Genomic DNA, 18446 nt, shown 5'->3' on the forward strand with positions numbered 1-18446 from the left:
TTTTTTCAAGCAAGCCTGATCTAATGAGATAGCAAGGAATGTCAGAGGAAGGATGTCTTATTTTGGAGTTTATGTTACCACATAGTGTTTCCTGAACTTTTGCCCATTGTATTTTGAGTTGGTTAAAAGACAAGTAGTGGAAAGGCCAGCCTTGAAAGAAACTAATTTACTGGAACATATAAATCCTGGATATAAGATAGAACACTAGTTTGTGTTTCAGGGTGGGCACTTTTCCCCCCAGTAAATATCATATAATGTAATTTGATTTAGGTATTTCCTTTTAAGGAAGACAAAACTAAAAACAACTTACAGACTTACTTTTGTATTCAAAGTATGCATAATAAGAGACACAACCCAGCAATGTTGAAACTTGGTGAAATACACCTACACTACATCGATAAAAAAAATGTTAAGAAAAATATACAAAGGACAGATTATTGCTTTTTTGCATTATTAATTAAATCAGTATGCATGCAAACCTTCATGTTAATATTCTGCTCTTGCAGCTTCCTAGGACACTGGACAATCATTCATCTGGGATTGATCTCCATTTCTGGGGACGAGTACTGGCAAATCTGTCAGAAAAACTACGAGAGGTAAACTTGGCTTGATCTTTAGTTCAAATACAGTTTTCATATGATTCAGGAAACTGTAACTTCCTCTCCTGGTTTGCGTAAACACCAAATAGCTTTTGTTTTGTCTGTTTGTTAGAGTCGGAGAATCAAAGAGGCCAGTGTTGTGGTTTAATATCAAGACTAAGTCTAGAGCCTCAAATTTGCTCTTAAGGTGTCTTAATGTCTGTGCTTTGTCAGTTCCCTATCAGTTGGGCATCACAACATGATTTTACTGAATAGAACTCAGTTTTGAATTGCATTTAATCCACATAAAGCATTAAACATAATTAAGCTCTAAAACAATAAAACCGTTTATTCCAATTGTGTATTCTCCCCTTAATTTCTCATTATACTTTCATTAGTCTGGGAATCAAAGTGAGTCACTTCAACCTAGATTTAATCTTTCTTATCAACGGCGTGCATTAAGGACAAGCCTGGAGACCAGTGTATGCACACAACACATCTGCCACCCTTAATTGGCTGCCTGTTGCTTTGACGGGTCATCCAGGGAGGAGATTAACGTTTTGCTACTCATTTATACGGGAAGCAGCCTTGATAAATACATTTAATGTTCTTAAGAAAAATAAGCGAGGGAGCTATTACTTTTTACTGCTTGTAGCCCTTTTGAGATGGGTTAAACTAGGTTTTTGAGGTTTATATACTAAAGTTTTTGTTTTTATGTTATGGATGAAAAAAATGTTAATTGCAAATCTCCAAGGGAGAGTTCTGCCTATGTAGTTTATCTAATAATATGTGCATGTATATGTACATTGTATTGAGTATTACTGCAGATTTTTATTATTCTTATAGCTGCTGCAATGTATGTAATTAAGAAATTATACAATAATTTGAGAGACGGCTTCTTGCACTCTTTTTAGGAACAATACAACCAGAGCAGAATATTTCATTGATTACATTACAAAAACATTTACATAACAAGTTTCTCACTTAACTGATCTAATTTTTTGTCTGGACGAGCAAATGCAGGGATACATTTTGCAAAAATATCCAAAACACAATGGCCAGTAATTGTTTTAACCATTGAATTACATATAATGTAATAATACTAATCATTTCAATTCGAACAGTTTGCTGAAAGGGTCTGCGAGCAACATTTGAAACCTATTACAAAAAAAGTGTTTCTTATTTATATTGTTCTGACCTTATTTTTTCGGTATCAGTGAGGCTTTCTCACACATCGGTAATGGAAAAAAAAAAACAGCTGTATGCCAGCTTTTGCTTCATTTAATAGTCTTTTTAATGGTTAGTGAACAGTCTGAACACGTTCTTAAATAATCATTTCCAATGTCTTCTTCCTAGCTGGCCATGAGGAGCAGCTTCAAAGATTTGCTTCAGGTTCTCTATCCTCTTTTCCAAGATGGCGGCCCATCCTCCTTCTCTCAACTAATGAACTCAGTGTCTGATCTCTTTTGTGGGTATCCTGAGGGTGGGGGCACCAGGGTCTTTTCCTTCAACTGGTATGAGGACAACAATTATAAGGCCTTCCTGGGAATTAATAACACACACGGACAAGCCCATTACATCTATGACAAGACCACTAGTAAGTGCTCTAGAATATTGCACATTTCTAAGACGATAATCTATCAAAGTGTAGTTTATGTTTAACTTGTGCATCAGATTGCATTATGACACCTCTGCCTGCTTTGGAATTTTAACTGGTCCACTCAAAGGGAAAGTAAATGAAACCCTACCATTTTATTAGAGAAGTTAAAATGCAAAGTCCAGTGAGTAGTCATAAAAAGGGAACTGCATGAAAGTGGTGGATAACAGAATATTCTTTTTTTCTCCATTCCCCCTCCCTTCTCAGCCCCATTCTGCAATGCATTGATGCAGAACCTGGAATCTAACCCTGTTACCAAAATAGTATGGAATTCTGTGAAGCCCCTGCTGATGGGAAAGATTCTGTATGCCCCTGACTCTCCTGCAGTGCGGCAGATATTGAAGAATGTAAGAGGGAGTGCTGCTCAATACTCTTAATGTCTTGGGAAAACCGACATGTAGTGATGGGTTAGACTTTTGGAAGCTTTCAGCAAGCTTTTAAAGCTCAGTTTAAACTATTTGGCAGGAAAAACAAGAACCTTTGATCTTTCTTTTTTGCATGTAGCTAAAATGTTTGTTAACTCTTGTAACGTTCTTGTAGTTTCCTGTTTGAGATGGTGGTGTGACAAGAAAAGCATTACATCAGAATGTAGCCTTAGTCATTACTTATTAGTCACTAATAACATGTACAAATGATGAGTCTTTTAGCAGTATTGCAGCTGCAGAATTTATTATAACGCTTCCCTTTCTGTCATTTAATATGTAGTAACCTGCACCCTTTAAAGCTTTAAAACTCAGTATGCAAAAGACATAGTAACAATGCAAAATTTTGTAGTGTGGATGAAAAATATAGATGCTGCCATTTATAAAAAAATTATAAGAAATAGATAACTTGGTTTTAAACAGAAGAGACTTGTTTGTAATGCAGTAATGTCTGCATTACTGCACCACTACAACTGTAATCAACTTTGGTGACAGATTGTTTACATTTACTAAATAATTAACACTTGAAGTTTTAGGCAGAGGTTCACACAGAAATTCACACAGAACAGCTTCCTTTTTTTAGCTTTCAGCACCTTTTGTTTTTCATTTCCCTCAGATCTTAATCTAAATAGTGCAAAAGGAAGGCCTATGTCTAAGATTATTATGGGATACCATATGAATCACATAATGATGTCTTTAGCAAACACAACATTAAAGTGTTGTATAAAAAATCATGCACAAGTAAAGATGAATCAGAGTTAGGAATTCTTTTTTGTCTTTTGTGCTTGATGTTGATCTAATTCAATTCATGTGAAGGTCCGATGTGAAATTTAGTGAAGAGTCACTTTTCAAATAGGAAATCCTACAAAGTAGGAAATTCTTTATCTTATCAGTTTGCTCTCTTAGCTTTTCTCATTCAGAATGCTCATGGTTGCAGTCCGTCTTCTTTGAGAGTGAGGTGACTGGCTATTAGACTAAGAAAATACTTTTTGGATGAGCTTCTTTGGATGAGAGATTCTGAAGTGCTGAATTCGTGTCTGATCTTAAATTTGATGTAGATATATCCTTGCCTATTTGAGAGATAATTTATTTGTGTCTTAGCATCACAAATAAATTATTTTGCCTCTTACTGCAATTTAAACCTACAGTAGAATGCAATCCTTTGGAAGAGGAGCTTGCATGTAGGTCTACTATATAATGACAGATCTACTGTACATTACGTAAATCCTTTTTATAACAAAGGGGAACATTCTTTAGGATCATTTAGGTATTTTTATAAAAACTGTATATGTAATCTAAATATATGCAACCATTAATTTTAAAGTTGTTTTTTATAAGCAATCATGTCTTCTAATAGAATATTTACAATTTATATTTTAGTGTTGCTGTTGTGTTTGTGTTTCTGTCCCAGGCTAATACTACCTTTGAGGAGCTAGAGAGATTGAGAAGCATGGGAAAGGCTTGGGAGGAAGTGAGCCCTCAGCTTTGGGATTTTTTTCAGAACAGCGTACAGATGAACATGATCCGAGTAAGGCTTTCTTAAAACAAAACAGGACGCCCGCTACCGAGGTTTTACGCTACTTAAATTGTTAGAAGAAAATACTCCTTTACTTATATCATCATAGCACAACAGTCTTTTTCCTCTTCTAAGAAGTTTTTAAAGCAAATGAAAATGTGATATCAGTAGATTCTTATTCATTTTTATATCATGCTTTATATGCTAAACATAACAAAATATGTTGTATTAAATATTTTTCTTAACTTTATATATAATGTTGTATAGTATACTAGGCTTTATACTTTATATGCATATTAATTTGTATTTTTTAATGTATTTGTGAGTCACTATTAAATATGTATGAACTATTTTTTTAAATGTAAACAGAAGCACTTCACACTAAATTTATAAAAGTTATATATATATAAGTTCACTGCTAAACATACTGGGTTTTGTAACTTCTTTCAGAATACAATTAAGAACCCCACAGTGGCAGATTTTATTGACAGAAATCTTGAGGATACAGAGCTCTCATCCAAAGATATTCTCAATTTCCTCTACAATGGACCACCGGAAGATCGTCCTGAGGATATGCCGGAGTTTGACTGGCGGAATATTTTTAATCTGACGGACCAAGTCATACGCATGTTCAATGATTATGGAGAGGTAAGATTTTAAAACCATTAGATAACACAACTGAAATAGAAATTGAAAAGGAACCCATAGAGACAGAATTGCAAGTGTTACCAGGATTAAAGTACTGAAAACTGAACATGAGACATGTTTAATGTGATTTTAATGTACATAAATTATATTTTTACTTGATTTTCTTTCTTAACACAAGCATGAAGTAAATGATTTCAGTAAACTCTACTTTTTTACACATCTTGAGCATTTATTACACATATCTTGTCACAAGTCTAGATTATTAAATTTAACCTAAATAAGTAAATTTACAACTGAAAAATGATAGCCATGTGAATAACTGCTATGTTTTAATCTGAAACTATAAAAATATATAATTTTATATTCTCTGCTGTGTGTAATCTGAATGCTTAATATTAATCATTTTAATAAATTAACCAACTTAATTAACCAAAGCTATAATTGCCACTAAATCATTAATGACCAATTTGTACTATTATTTTATATTTTAGGTGTTATTATTTTGTAATATTATTTGTTTAAAAAACAAAGATTGAGGCATTTATTTAGATTTATGACTGATATATAAATATAGAGACAATCTTTAAAACAAAGAAAAAACATGCCAAATAGCATTTCTTTTTCTAAAATACCTTTTTTTTTTCAAAAAGAGAAACAAGCTTTCATGCTTAAGATCTGAAAAACTATTATCTTAAAAGACACTTTGTTAGCGTCTGGTTATCTGAAACTGACTTGACTATGAGATGCTGCTGGGATCTCCAAAAAAATCAGTGTTTGTGGGATCAGTTGGAGACTGACCATAGGAAAGGCACACTGTCAGAAAAAGAGCAAGAAAAAACAAACCATTGAGGCTGCTGACAGGTCAAATTGAAGTAATGGTTTAACTTTACATACTAATGTTCAGTAAGTCTGAAATGGTAGAAGAAGCCTTTTGTCAGGAGCAATCTATTCCCTTTTGTAAACCATTTATTTAGCTATATGGACTCATTTAAATGTTTTAGAGAGCTCTACAAGGTAGGGGAGCAAGGCATTCTGTGGATTGTTTCGGCCATTCTTCACCATTTAAGTTGTGAGCCTGAAGGCCTGTCCACATTGGAGAACAAGCAAACTGTAACACTACATGCATCTCTGCTTCTTTTGTCTTTCATCCTCTTTCTGGCTGACAGAGCTGCACATGACAAATAAACACACACGATTGAACCCAATTAGGTATAGCTGTCAGTCTTTCCCAATGGCCAGTCTAAGCTTGAATTAGCATTGCCAATGAGCTTCTGTCTGTCTAGGATGTGTTTGGAGAGTGCCAAATGTGGTCTGCATAATATCGTTCATAATCATTAATGCAACTCTTCAGTCATCCCACACTACAAAGAACTAAATATGTTTTGTACAGTACAAATGTACAGTATGTCCAGATTCTATTGCCAAGTGCAGTAAAATGGGATTGTCTGTCGTTACTAAAATGTGGTATTCTAGTCTTAATATAGCATATTACAGTTACCATGCAAGAATACCGATTAGACATGCTTGCCTGTAAAGGGAGCTGTCAGTGAAACACCAAGCAGGATGGTTTTGAATGCTAACTGAGTAACAACTATTGTGTTTCACCAGCGGGTTTCAGTAAATATAGATGGAAATAAAGTACTGCTCAGGATTTGAAATCTTCAAGCAAAACTTCAAGCAAGTTGTAAAATAGGAAAGATATGCAATTTTTTAGAACATTTCTTCTCCTGGTATATCAATGTATTTCACCCAGCATTGTTCTGGAGACCTTAGAAGACCATGAGTTTTAAAGGTTATTTTTAAACAAATGAATAGCACTTTTAATACTTTCCTCTATGATTGATAGAGCATGCATTATGCTTGCAGTGTTTTTCTAAATGACTAAAGCTTATTTAAAATCATGTTTGTAAAGTTTTTTTCTCATGCACTGTGCTGTTTACCAACACTCCTTTATTGTATTACATTTTGGAACTTGCACTATACATACATTCTTATCCACATTCTTTTTTCTTGACATTTGTAATATTATTTTTTTGTTTCAATGCAGTGTCTGAACCTCAATAAGTTTGTTGGCCATGCAGATGAGGACCAGTTGACACACCAAGCTCTGTATCTCCTTGAAGAAAACAAATTCTGGGCTGGACTCACCTTCTTAGACATGTACCCCTGGACTGACAAGCTCCCAGCACATCTAAAGTTTAAGATCCGCATGGATATCGATGCTGTGGAACGCACAAATAAAATCAAAGACAGGTAGCTCATTTAAACTGGTATTAAAGATGCAACCCATTTGAATAATAGGCTCTATCACTAGGAAGGTCAGTTGCATTTACGATTATCGCTTAATATACATTTTTGATTTTGTCATAGTCTTCTAGGTACTGAGAAAACATCAAGTGTTATCGAACTCTTACAAACACATGCATGAATATCTACAAAACATAACGCAAGCCTTACAGTAACCTGGAAGAATATGCCTTTTGATTTTTGGAGTTTTTCTTTCTTCAAAATATTTTTAAGAACATGTCACCCACAGATACAAAACACAAAATAGCATACCACTGAAATCATTCACAGAGTGAGAAGTACAACGGGTACAATATACACATGAAACATGATTAGAATGTCAATAAAAGAGACTTCCTGTGACTTCCTGTATAATCTAATACTGTTGCCAGTAAGGGAAAGGGAGGAACATATTAAGTAATTTAGCTTGTTATCTGATATTGAATTAACAGGTGCATCGAACCTTCTCTTCTCAGGAGCAATAAGAGGAACAACCCCCATTGTTCACTCAAAGCTCTTCCCCTTCTCCATTCGTTGCTCTTTGGCTATACAAAACTGCTGCGTGAACAGTTCTGCTATTTAGAATTTCATATAACAGTTTTTTTAATGATAGAATAAATATCTAAAACAAACTGAGAAGATGAAACTTTAGCTTAAAACAGTTAGAAAATGCATTTCAGGTAGGTGGTATCATATTCTTTAATAAAAGTTAAGAGCCAAAGTACCAATCCCTTTGGGTAACTTTGTAATTATTTGTTCTGGATTATACTTCATGCAATTTAATACTACTAGCTATTATTATAGTCAGTTGTAGTAAGGTAGTAGTAATTGCAGTAAGTAATCTTTTTTGGTGTTATAGTCAAATATATTAAATTCCGGGATCCTGAAAACTTTTGTATGCCCATGGAAAAGATATTGGATTACAGAAGATTTTTGTGACAGGCCAGTGTTCCATAGATCCACACATACTTTTGTTTTAGTTCTTTCCAGGAAGACTATAGAGCAGGTGGGCCCAGATCCAGGCTTCCTCTCTTTCCATCTGCCATTAGCTTTGAGTCCGGGGGAGTGGAATCCCCCCCTGAGCTGCAGGGAGGTGATAACGTCTTTGCCATTGTCTCTAATCCTACTGCTGCTTCCTGTGCAGATACTGGGATCCTGGTCCAAGAGCAGACCCTGTAGAGGACCTGCGTTACATCTGGGGAGGCTTTGCGTATCTGCAGGATATGATTGAGCACGGCATTATCAAAAGCCAGACCAACAAAGATACATTGCTGGGGGTCTACGTACAGCAGATCCCCTATCCCTGTTATGTTGATGACCTGTGAGTGAAAAGATCTCCTTTGTTGGAAAATTGTGCATCTTTATTTTAAGTTTTGAACTCATGGTGTGATCCATAATAACTCTGCTACTAATCTATTGTGTCAGAAAAGGATTAGGGTCATTTTTGAATCAAAATAATCCCTTATTTAAAATATTAATCATCACTACAACTTGTATTGCATCTGTAGTTACCACTTATAACAGATTGACTTAACGTTCAATCCAAAACCCCCCAGAATAATAACTTATTAAAGTATTAAAATGAATGCGGCTCCTGCAATTTCTTGTTAAAGAGGCAATATTAAAATAAATGTGAGATTTGATTCTTGTAAAACTTAAGTTGGGAAAAAAACTTTACCATCTTAGACATCTTTTCCTTGCGAAATATTCACCCTTATCTGTGGCCTTGTGTCCTCCTCCATGACAGCTTCATGTTGACTCTGAATCGCTGCTTCCCCATCTTCATGGTGCTCGCCTGGATCTACTCTGTGTCCATGACAGTGAAGGGTATAGTGTTAGAGAAGGAGCTGAGACTCAAGGACACTCTGAAGACCATGGGCGTGTCAAATGGCGTCATCTGGTGCACCTGGTTTATAGACAGCTTCATTATGATGGCTGCCAGCACCACTCTTCTCACTATCATCATCATGGTAAGACCCTAGTCAGACTAGTCAACCGATGAATAAATGACAGACTGAGATTTTGCCCTCAGGCTCCCTCTTCTTGAGACAAAACTGAGGTAATATACCAGTATATAAAGGTCAAATTACACCAGGATGAATCATGCTTTATACAAATACTAAAAAGAGTTTGATCATTTTTAAAGACATATTTTTCCTTATTTGTGGTAAGCCTATTGTACCATCTTATTCCTTGTAAGGGTCAGAAAAACCTAGAGTCTACCGCAGAATCAGGCTCTAAAATGGGACATAACTTTGGATGGGATACCAGTCCATGTGTTTAGAAGGATACAAAAACAGAACACCTGGAGAAAGCCTACACAGATATGAGGGAACATCCAATCTCAATAAAGAAAGCAATCTAGTCATAAACTGGGCCCAAGAATAATGAAGTAGTATCTCTAATTAGCATACTTCTTTGGCACCCCTGACCTATACATATGTATGCTACTTCCTTTGATGTGATATTTGAGAGATTATAATAGAATTAAATATTTCAGATACTACTGTAGATCCATCCATCTTGCTATACTTGACTTTTTATGCTCAAAAGGGCAGAATGAGAAGTCATAAGGCAGTTCCATGTCCTCTGGTTTTGTGATTGGATGAGAGATAATTAATATTTATAACCTAAACTAATTGGGACTGTATATTTTTAATGATAGCGTAACCTTAACCACTTCAGAAAGGGTGTTATTTCTAAATATCTACGGTGCCCCCAGATGTATTCATACCCTCTATTAAAATAGGAACAGAAAAATAATGTAAAAGCATGGGTAATGGATTTAATTGTTTAAAATAATTACAATAATATTACACAAATCAAAATAACAATGCAAAAAGCATAATTAAATTTTTCATAAATAACTGACTTCCAGAAAACAGAATAATCACATTTATTCACACATCAAAAGTACTCTTTTTATATAGACTCCAACAAAAAATCTACAGTAACATTTGGCTCTTTGGAAGTGGAACTGTAGAGGCCTCTGAAGGTTTCCTGTTTCCCCCTAGGTATTCTGTAGCAGCATATGTCATCATGTTTATAGACAGAAAGCCCTCTGAAGAAAGCAGAAAAATGGATCTTGTCTTCCACAAGTTAGGGGGAGGCGCTATAAATAGATCCCAAAAAAATCAGTCTACCACTTTCCACCAATTTAAGGCTACTAGTATAGTGGTCATCCTGCTAAGAACAGACACAAGTGTATCTTGCCATCACGAGCACAGAGACAAATAGTTTAGGAGGCAACTACAGTATAAATCCAAATTCAGCAGTGTGAGATCTCCAGCACTACTTAGCCTTTTTTATAACACAAACTGTTGCAAAATACCACTTTACCTCACCTATGTGAATGAGGCAATGACTGTAGAGACTGAAAATAAGCTTTTCTGAGAATTAAGCACAAATATTAGTTACTTTGAACTTGAACTATACCTGAGTGACAATTGGAACCATGTCTTATAGTCAGGTGAAACAACAATTGAACTTTTTGGACATTTTATACTTGGTGTAATAAAGGAGAAATATGGCAGGGGAGTCAGGTGTGTTTTGGATTTGTTTTGCATTTTACAGGTCCTGAAGCTCTTGTTGAGAAAGGGGAAATCATGAACTCCCAGGACATTTTGACTAGACATCTGGTTGTCCCTGACAAGAAGTTTGGCTGGAAAAAAAAAAAGAATGACAAAAAGAAAAACTGTTAGCTGCACACAAAATATTCTCAAATGACAATCTCTAGACCTCAATCAAATCTTTGGTTCAAACTCCAGAAGCCAGTCCACAAACAGAAACTAAAGGATCTACAGAAACTAGACAAATTCTACCTGAATGGTCAGAATTTACACCCCAGAATAGCACTCATAGCACACTAAAGGAGGCATAGTGTCAGTTTAACCCATACCAGAGGAGAGTTTACCTAACACTGACCACAGATGTGTGAATTAATCTGAACCACTGGCCTTATTTATTCCTGACAAGTATGAATTTGCTTTGTGCAGCACTATTACTGTATGGCTTTTTTTAATCAAGAAACGTAATCCAATTAATTACCTTTTTGTTATATGATGTGTTTTGTTCCTATTTTATTATGGGTATGAATAAACCTAACGGACACTCAATGTAACTTGTTCTGGAGAATTTCTAAAATGGAGCATATTACAATGGAACATATAGATGTAAGAAAACTATACTCATCTCCTTACTAATGAACACACCATTATAGTGTTATTATAATTTTTATTACATAAGCTAATGCACTAAATAACCTACTTTGCATTCTATACTAAGCATCAAAGAAACACAACTACAACAAATAGGATTATTGAAAACAATATAGCTGTGGAGTGATATTTTATTGTATGGGTTTGACGTAAGTAAATTAATTTAGCTAATTATTATTTGTCATCACCCATATTGAAAACAATAGCGTCTCCAACAATATAAGCTGTACAACTGTGATTCATGCTTGGCACCAGGATGCAATTTTGTCTTATGTGAATCTGTCTGATTCCTTTCGTAAAGCTGGACAAGCTTGTGACTAATCGCTAATCTCTGAGTTCTAGATGCCACACTGCATTACAGATTTTCACAAAAATGTAAATTTTGGTGAGCTGGGCATCCACAACATAACTGTTACTTTCTCACTTTGCACAAAAGGCGTTGTTACTGTTTATGAGCAGCACATGGACATGTGTTGTCCAGTTGGAATATTGCCATGTCAAGAGGTGCCCATAGGAAGCAAATAAGGTCCCAGTACTTGATCATTGTAACATTGTGCAGTCATGTTACTGTGCAAGTGGGAGTACGTAGCAGCTAGATAGTTCAGATCATAACATTTGGACCTGCCCATCGATTATTTCAGTACAGCTGTGCCATACCATACTCATTAATGTCCATCAGGGATGAACCAGCTAAGATTCATCGTTAAAGACTACTTGTTTTCTCTCTTGATGACCCTATCTGAGGTGTTGCTTGAACAAACCCATGGCAAAACAAAACTTCTTTTCTGTATAAGCAGAGCAGCCCTTTTCTGTGTTAATATTTCTTGATTTTCACAAGGTTTGAGATTCAGCTGGTTCAGTCACCTCATCACCTGTATCCATCCTCACTGACAAGGTGATATAGTGCTTATGAAACAGTGCTTATCATTGTCAGTCATAAATCAGTCAATCAGTCTTTCCAAGAACTTTTAATTAATGTCCATTTCTGAAAACACACATAGATATTTATAGATCTATACTTGTTTCTTTGCATAAGTTTAATGCATAACAATGTACCTCAAGCCATTGGATAAGCTGTGGAAAGCAATAATAAAACCTACATCACACTTACTCCTATAGCATTAATGACCTCTAGTGGAATCCAAAGACTATGACAACCAAGGGAAAGAATTGGGAAAGGGAAGGGTTTTGTTCTGCTGAACAAAAAGGCAGCAAATGGACAGACACAGACATGGACAGATGCTCTATCAACGCTAGCTGTGTTATTGATATCAATGTTATCATTTATATGACTGTTATTAAAAAAGTCACTTTGCATTAATTTTAATCTTCTCTATTTAGCACCACTCTTTTTTAAAACACTGGCATCATTTTTAGTTCATGTAGAAAACCTTGCTTCTAAAACACGGTTTGATCATTCTGCTTTCAAGAACTGCAGTGCTTCTCTACTTAATTACTAGTGCATTTGTATTCTGCACCATATTCAAAATAAAACGCCTGTGCCCTTTAGCTGTGATGATTTGAAACTGCCACCTGTTTTGTTTTCTTGTGTTTTTACTTTTAGAATGGCAAAGTTTTGAACTACAGCAATCCGGTCATCCTCTTCCTGTTCCTGTTGACTTTCACCATGGCAACGATCATGCAGTGCTTCCTGATGAGTGTGTTCTTCAACAAAGCCAACCTAGCTGCTGCCTGCAGTGGCATCATCTATTTCACCCTCTACCTGCCCCACATCCTTTGCTTTGCATGGCAGGACCGCATCACCAAGAATATGAAGATACTTGTGGTGTGCACTGCTTCTTCAGTTCTAAAGGCTCCGCTGAATTTCACTGTTTTTATTTCACAACTGATTTGTGCCATTCATCATAACATCAACAAAGGCCCAATTCAGTTAAGCTTAGGTGGGGGAGAAAAACACAGCACTTCAACTGAGCTTAACTTAATTCTGTTAATAACCATTTGACCATTAAGCTGCTTATATTCTTCCCCAATTCTAGGGCGAATACACAATGGACAATTTCTTCATATGATACTATGATACCCTGTAAAAGGCAAAAGTAATATTCTTAATAATGAGTGTCTTTTGTTCAGTTACAGAAACAAAGATTTTGCATCTTTTATTATATCAAGTAGATAGCTGCATCAGCATGCGTAGGCTGCAAAGGAGCAAGTAAAAGTTTATTCCATGCTGAAAAGAGAAGAAAAGAAACACAGAGTTTCAGGTGTCAGCCTATTCACACGTGAAGAGGGCTCCACAGCTGAAACATTGCGTTTCTTTTCTTCTATTTTCAGCATGGAATAAACCTTTACTTGTTCTTTTGAAATATATTTGACTTTGCTACCACTTGAAGTACTTTATTACTTTGTTGTTCCAGAGCTTGCTGTCTCCAGTTGCGTTTGGCTTTGGTACCGAATATCTTTCCCGTTATGAGGAGCAGGGCCTGGGGCTTCAATGGGACAATATCCACACTAGTCCATTAGAGGGCGACGAGTACAGCTTTTTTTGCTCCATCAGGATGATGGTTTTCGATGCTTTTCTCTATGGAGTTCTCGCATGGTACCTAGATAATGTGTTTCCAGGTGGGGAATCGCATTGTCATTTTACATCTATATACAGAATTCAAAAATATTCTGTAAACATTCTGTACAGTAGCTTTTAAGTAGAGGATAAATTAAAAAAAGCACTGCTTAATCTGTCTTTACAGCCCAACCCAGTGGATATCTGCTACTCATAAAACAGTATATACAGTTACAAGCAATAAATGATGGTGAAATACAAAACCAGAGGTCATTCGTGTTACTAATACCTCGATCATAAATAAGATGTAAACTGAGATACTACAACTGACATGATAAATGTAATGTGTCTATTCAGGTCAGTATGGAATAGGGCGACCCTGGTATTTCCCATTGCAGCAGTCATACTGGTCAGGGCCAGAACCACCTCAGATTGAAAAGCCTGCTCCTGCACCAGGTCAGTTGATGTCTGTAATAGAAAATGAGAAACTACTGTCTTCATATATTGTCAACCAAGAAACATTTATGACCTCGCCGTAATGCCTAATAAACTGTTTCTCCACCAAATTACAGAGAAACCAGTCACAGAGAACCAAAAGACAGGTGAAGAGAAGGCCGAGAAATCGGTGGACAAGCCAGCCGCTGAAAACAAAGCCGAAAGCAAGCAGACGAATGAAGCGGAGAAGAAGGCTTGCAAACACAAGGAGAAACGTGAGAAGACTGCAAAAGAGAAAGAAGAAAAGTTGAAGAAGGAGCAAGCAGAAGAACAACAAAAGCAGGAATTGAAGGAAAATCAGGAGAAAGCAAAAACCAACATTGAAATCCCATCAGGTAAATGTGCAAACAGATAAAAGACAATGGAGCACAGATGGTGAATTTCATGAAGGCGATCTTGTATTAATCTTATATATAAGATAGTTCAGGTGGGTAGCTGCGTCAGCATGCGTAGGCTGCAAAGGAACAAGTAATAGGTTTTTTCCATGCTGAAAAAAAGAAGAAAGAGAACACAACGTTTCGGCCGTGGAGCCTTCTGTACTCATTTTTCATCAACAGAGGATACCCCAGCAGTGTGATTGACAGGGCCCTTGCCCAAGCCAAAAACACCCCCTGGACCATCAACCCGATCAGGAACTCCCGCCGTAACAACCGCATTCCTTTGGTGCTTCCTTACCACCCTAACACACTTCCTATCCCCAGGACCATTAACCAGAACTTTTCCATCCTACAAGATGATCCCTCCATTGGGGCCCTCTTTTCTGATCGCCCTATCATCTCATATCGCCGACCACCTAATCTGCGTAACCTCCTTGTTCACAGCTCCCTTGACCGCCCTCAACAACCATCCACACCAGGCACTTTCCCCTGCAACAGAGCTCGCTGTATCACCTGCAAGTACACAACCACCACCACACTCATTCAAGGCCCCTCAGGACAATTCCGCATCACCCAGACAACATCTTGTACCTCCAGCAACCTTATTTACTGTATCTCTTGCAGTAAATGCCCAGCCATCTACATTGGAGAAACAGGAAGGAGACTCGGAGACCGCTTCAGGGAACATGTCAGGGCTGTGAAGATTAAAGATCTCTCCAAGCCCATTGTTTCTCATTTCACCTCTGACAGCCACGACCACTCTAATCTCTCCGTCTGTGTTCTCAAAGACGGTTTTCCGAACTCATACATCAGAAAGACCACCGAAACTAAAATTATTCTGCAGCTAGGATCACACATTCTCCCTTCCCTTAACGACAGACTACTGTTCTTTAAAATTTTCTCCATTCATTGGAAGTTTCATTTCACACCTCTCTGCACCCATTCTGACTTCACACCTCTTGATTGGCCTCTCTTTCTGTCCCCTGCTCCCGCCTCTCACTCCTCCTCCCTCCCAACCTTTGTTCTCCCGCTACTTTACCTTTGCCTACTGCCCTGTCTCTCTCACACCTGAAGAAGGCTCCACGGCCGAAACGTTGTGTTCTCTTTCTTCTTTTTTTCAGCATGGAATAAACCTATTGTTCCTTATATATAAGATGTTTGATTGGCAGGCTGAGAATTCAGTTTTGAAGATTTCAAATAATTTGACTTATTCTGAAAGGTATTCACATTTACAGAATAGCAGAAGTGTGTGTATGTAATGAATCTCAGTCATCAGGGTATATAATATTTAACGTGGACGTAGAATCCTGCTGTTTGAAATGCACATTGAGATATGATTCAAAAGACAGGAACCCACCAGGACTATGAATGTAATGACCAGTGCAATTTTAACTCTTAGGTGAATAAAGGAGAAATGCTTTCCTGTGAGGACTGGAAAAGGAAAGTACGAGATTTTGTGTCATACATTATGGGCTGTTTTTAATATTTATTTATTAAAGGCCTTCGCAAGTTACAACAGCAAATTCAATTGTACTGAAGCAAAAGAGGAAACAGGCCTGTCCTTATTGATTTATATTTTCTGTTCCCACTGCAGGTTTTGCAAGTGAAAGCTGTCCTTGACTTCATTTACTATGCTAGATTTGTATCTTCCAGACTTAGCACATAGTATCCTGTGCTTTGGTTAATGTTTGCTGGAAAGATTTGTTACTTTATTATTGCACAACATTCCTTTCCTCTGATTTAACCTCTTATGATTTTCTTTTTAACCTCTTCATTTCTATGTTGTTCTAAGAACTGTGTAAATCATAGCCATTACGTCTTAGTAGAAAATGTCTTTATTGGAGTTCATGTGTTTTAATGACATACAGAAGAAGAGCTTATAGAAGTGTACATTCATTAAAATAGATTGTTAATGTTTCACGAAACACAAATCTCTATCAGTGCTACAAGTAGCTTCTTATCAAAGTAAGAAGACACAATTATCAAATTAAATTTGCATCAGTAACCATATTTTAAACCCTTCTCTCAGTGTGCTGAGTAACATTTATAGAAGTGCTCTTCAGCAGTTCATTGCAAATTACCAAATGAAAATGTAATTGAATTTTACAGGAAAACCTAAACACGTATAGTATGTACAGGCACTGTGCTGTCATGACTGAAGATAAGATTTCTTCATTCCTCTAGTTAACCCTTTCTTCGAGGCTGAGCCAGCAGGCCTGGTGGTGGGGGTGTCAGTTCAGAATCTGGTGAAGACTTTCGATGGAAGTTTCCGGCCAGCTGTAGATGGGCTGAACATCAACTTCTATGAAGGACAAATCACTTCCTTTCTGGGCCATAACGGAGCTGGAAAGACCACGACCATGTTAGTCCTAATGCACATATCTACACCTAAACACACTAACTATCCTAACTTTACATGCTCTGAAAGGTGCAATGGAAAGTCATAAGACAGCCTTATCTCCTGTAACTTTGTATATAGCCAAAAGCAACTCACTACTGTAAAGCAGGTGTGAGCCTGGCCAGTAACTGGATGGGAGACCTCCTGGGAAAGCTAAGGTTCCTGTCGGAAGAGGTGTTAGGAGGACAAGTAGGAATCTCTTATCCTGAAGTCTGTGTGGATCCTAATGCCCCAGTATAGTGATTGGGACATTATACTGTAAAAAAGGTGTTGTTATTCGGATGAGACATAAAATAGTCCTGACTTCCTGTGGTCTTAAAAATCCCAGAATAGGGGTGTTAACCCCCCAGTGTCCTGGCCAAATTTCCCCCTGCCCTTCACCAATCATGGCCTCCTAATAATCCCCACTGATGAACTTGGCTTCATTATTCTGTTCTCCTCCCCACTGATAGCTGATGTGTTATGAGCTGCCGTTGCACCATCCAGCACACATTGGTGGTGAAGGAGGGGAGTCCCCATTTTCTGTTAAACTCTTTAAGTGGAGTGTCCAGAAAAAGCGCTATATAAGTGTGAGGATTATTATTATTGTGATTGGACAAAGATCTAATTAATAGATAAATCTCTGTCTATGTCAGTCTTTATCTTATCTTGAAAAGTGCATGTATCAGCATTTCTGATGATGAAAAGATATTAAGTTTTGGGGACCAGAATCATATTTTTTTTTCCAGGTCTGTCCTTACTGGCTTGTACCCACCAACCTCAGGAACTGCTTACATCAATGGGAAGGATATCCGCACTGACATTGATACGATTCGACAGTCCTTGGGCATGTGCCCACAGCACAACATCCTGTTCCACCAGTACGTTCAGGTTTTACTGAGAAACATTTGTTCTGTGCTGTATAAAAACGTATAAAACGGATTCATTCAATGTAGCCTCATTAAAACCCATAACGTGCATTCCTTTTATTAATGCACCATAATGGCACTTGATGTGAAGTCATCTATTTCTTATGTATTATCAAGTAGCAATATCTAACAAACTGTTCTAATACAACATTAAATTATATGTAATTTTCACTATTAGATGAAACCATATATTAATGGTGAAAGATAATTTTTCAGAGCAAACTAGTTTATTTCTAATACCAGAAGTGTATAATTTTTCCATTATCTTTTCTCAGTTTGACTGTAGCCGAACACATTTTATTTTACTCCCTACTGAAAGGAAAGTCAAATGAAGAGGCTTTGAAAGAGGTTGAAGACATGCTTGAAGATATTGGGCTTCCCCATAAGAGGAATGATGAGGCTCAGAACCTGTCAGGTGCTCATCAA

The 18446-nt window shown here is 36.9% G+C and overlaps 1 protein-coding gene across 3 annotated transcripts in view; it reads left to right on the plus strand.

Moving 5' to 3' along the window:
• The window catches only part of LOC148651965 (retinal-specific phospholipid-transporting ATPase ABCA4-like), a 47732-nt gene that overhangs the window by 13485 nt on the left and 15801 nt on the right, over positions 1 to 18446 (plus strand). For all 3 annotated transcript variants that reach the window (XM_088598344.1, XM_088598343.1, XM_088598342.1), the window contains 15 exons: positions 507 to 596; positions 1935 to 2175; positions 2443 to 2582; positions 4069 to 4185; positions 4624 to 4821; positions 6869 to 7074; positions 8252 to 8428; positions 8855 to 9077; positions 12889 to 13110; positions 13700 to 13904; positions 14200 to 14298; positions 14415 to 14672; positions 16899 to 17076; positions 17841 to 17972; positions 18296 to 18435. In XM_088598344.1, the coding sequence (XP_088454470.1) occupies positions 507 to 596; positions 1935 to 2175; positions 2443 to 2582; positions 4069 to 4185; positions 4624 to 4821; positions 6869 to 7074; positions 8252 to 8428; positions 8855 to 9077; positions 12889 to 13110; positions 13700 to 13904; positions 14200 to 14298; positions 14415 to 14672; positions 16899 to 17076; positions 17841 to 17972; positions 18296 to 18435 (2626 nt within the window). The remainder of the gene's footprint in view (positions 1 to 506; positions 597 to 1934; positions 2176 to 2442; positions 2583 to 4068; positions 4186 to 4623; positions 4822 to 6868; positions 7075 to 8251; positions 8429 to 8854; positions 9078 to 12888; positions 13111 to 13699; positions 13905 to 14199; positions 14299 to 14414; positions 14673 to 16898; positions 17077 to 17840; positions 17973 to 18295; positions 18436 to 18446) is intronic.

This window comes from Lepisosteus platostomus, chromosome 11 (genome assembly GCF_059453375.1).
Source record: "Lepisosteus platostomus isolate fLepPlt1 chromosome 11, fLepPlt1.hap1, whole genome shotgun sequence".
Taxonomy (NCBI): Eukaryota; Metazoa; Chordata; class Actinopteri; order Semionotiformes; family Lepisosteidae; genus Lepisosteus; species Lepisosteus platostomus.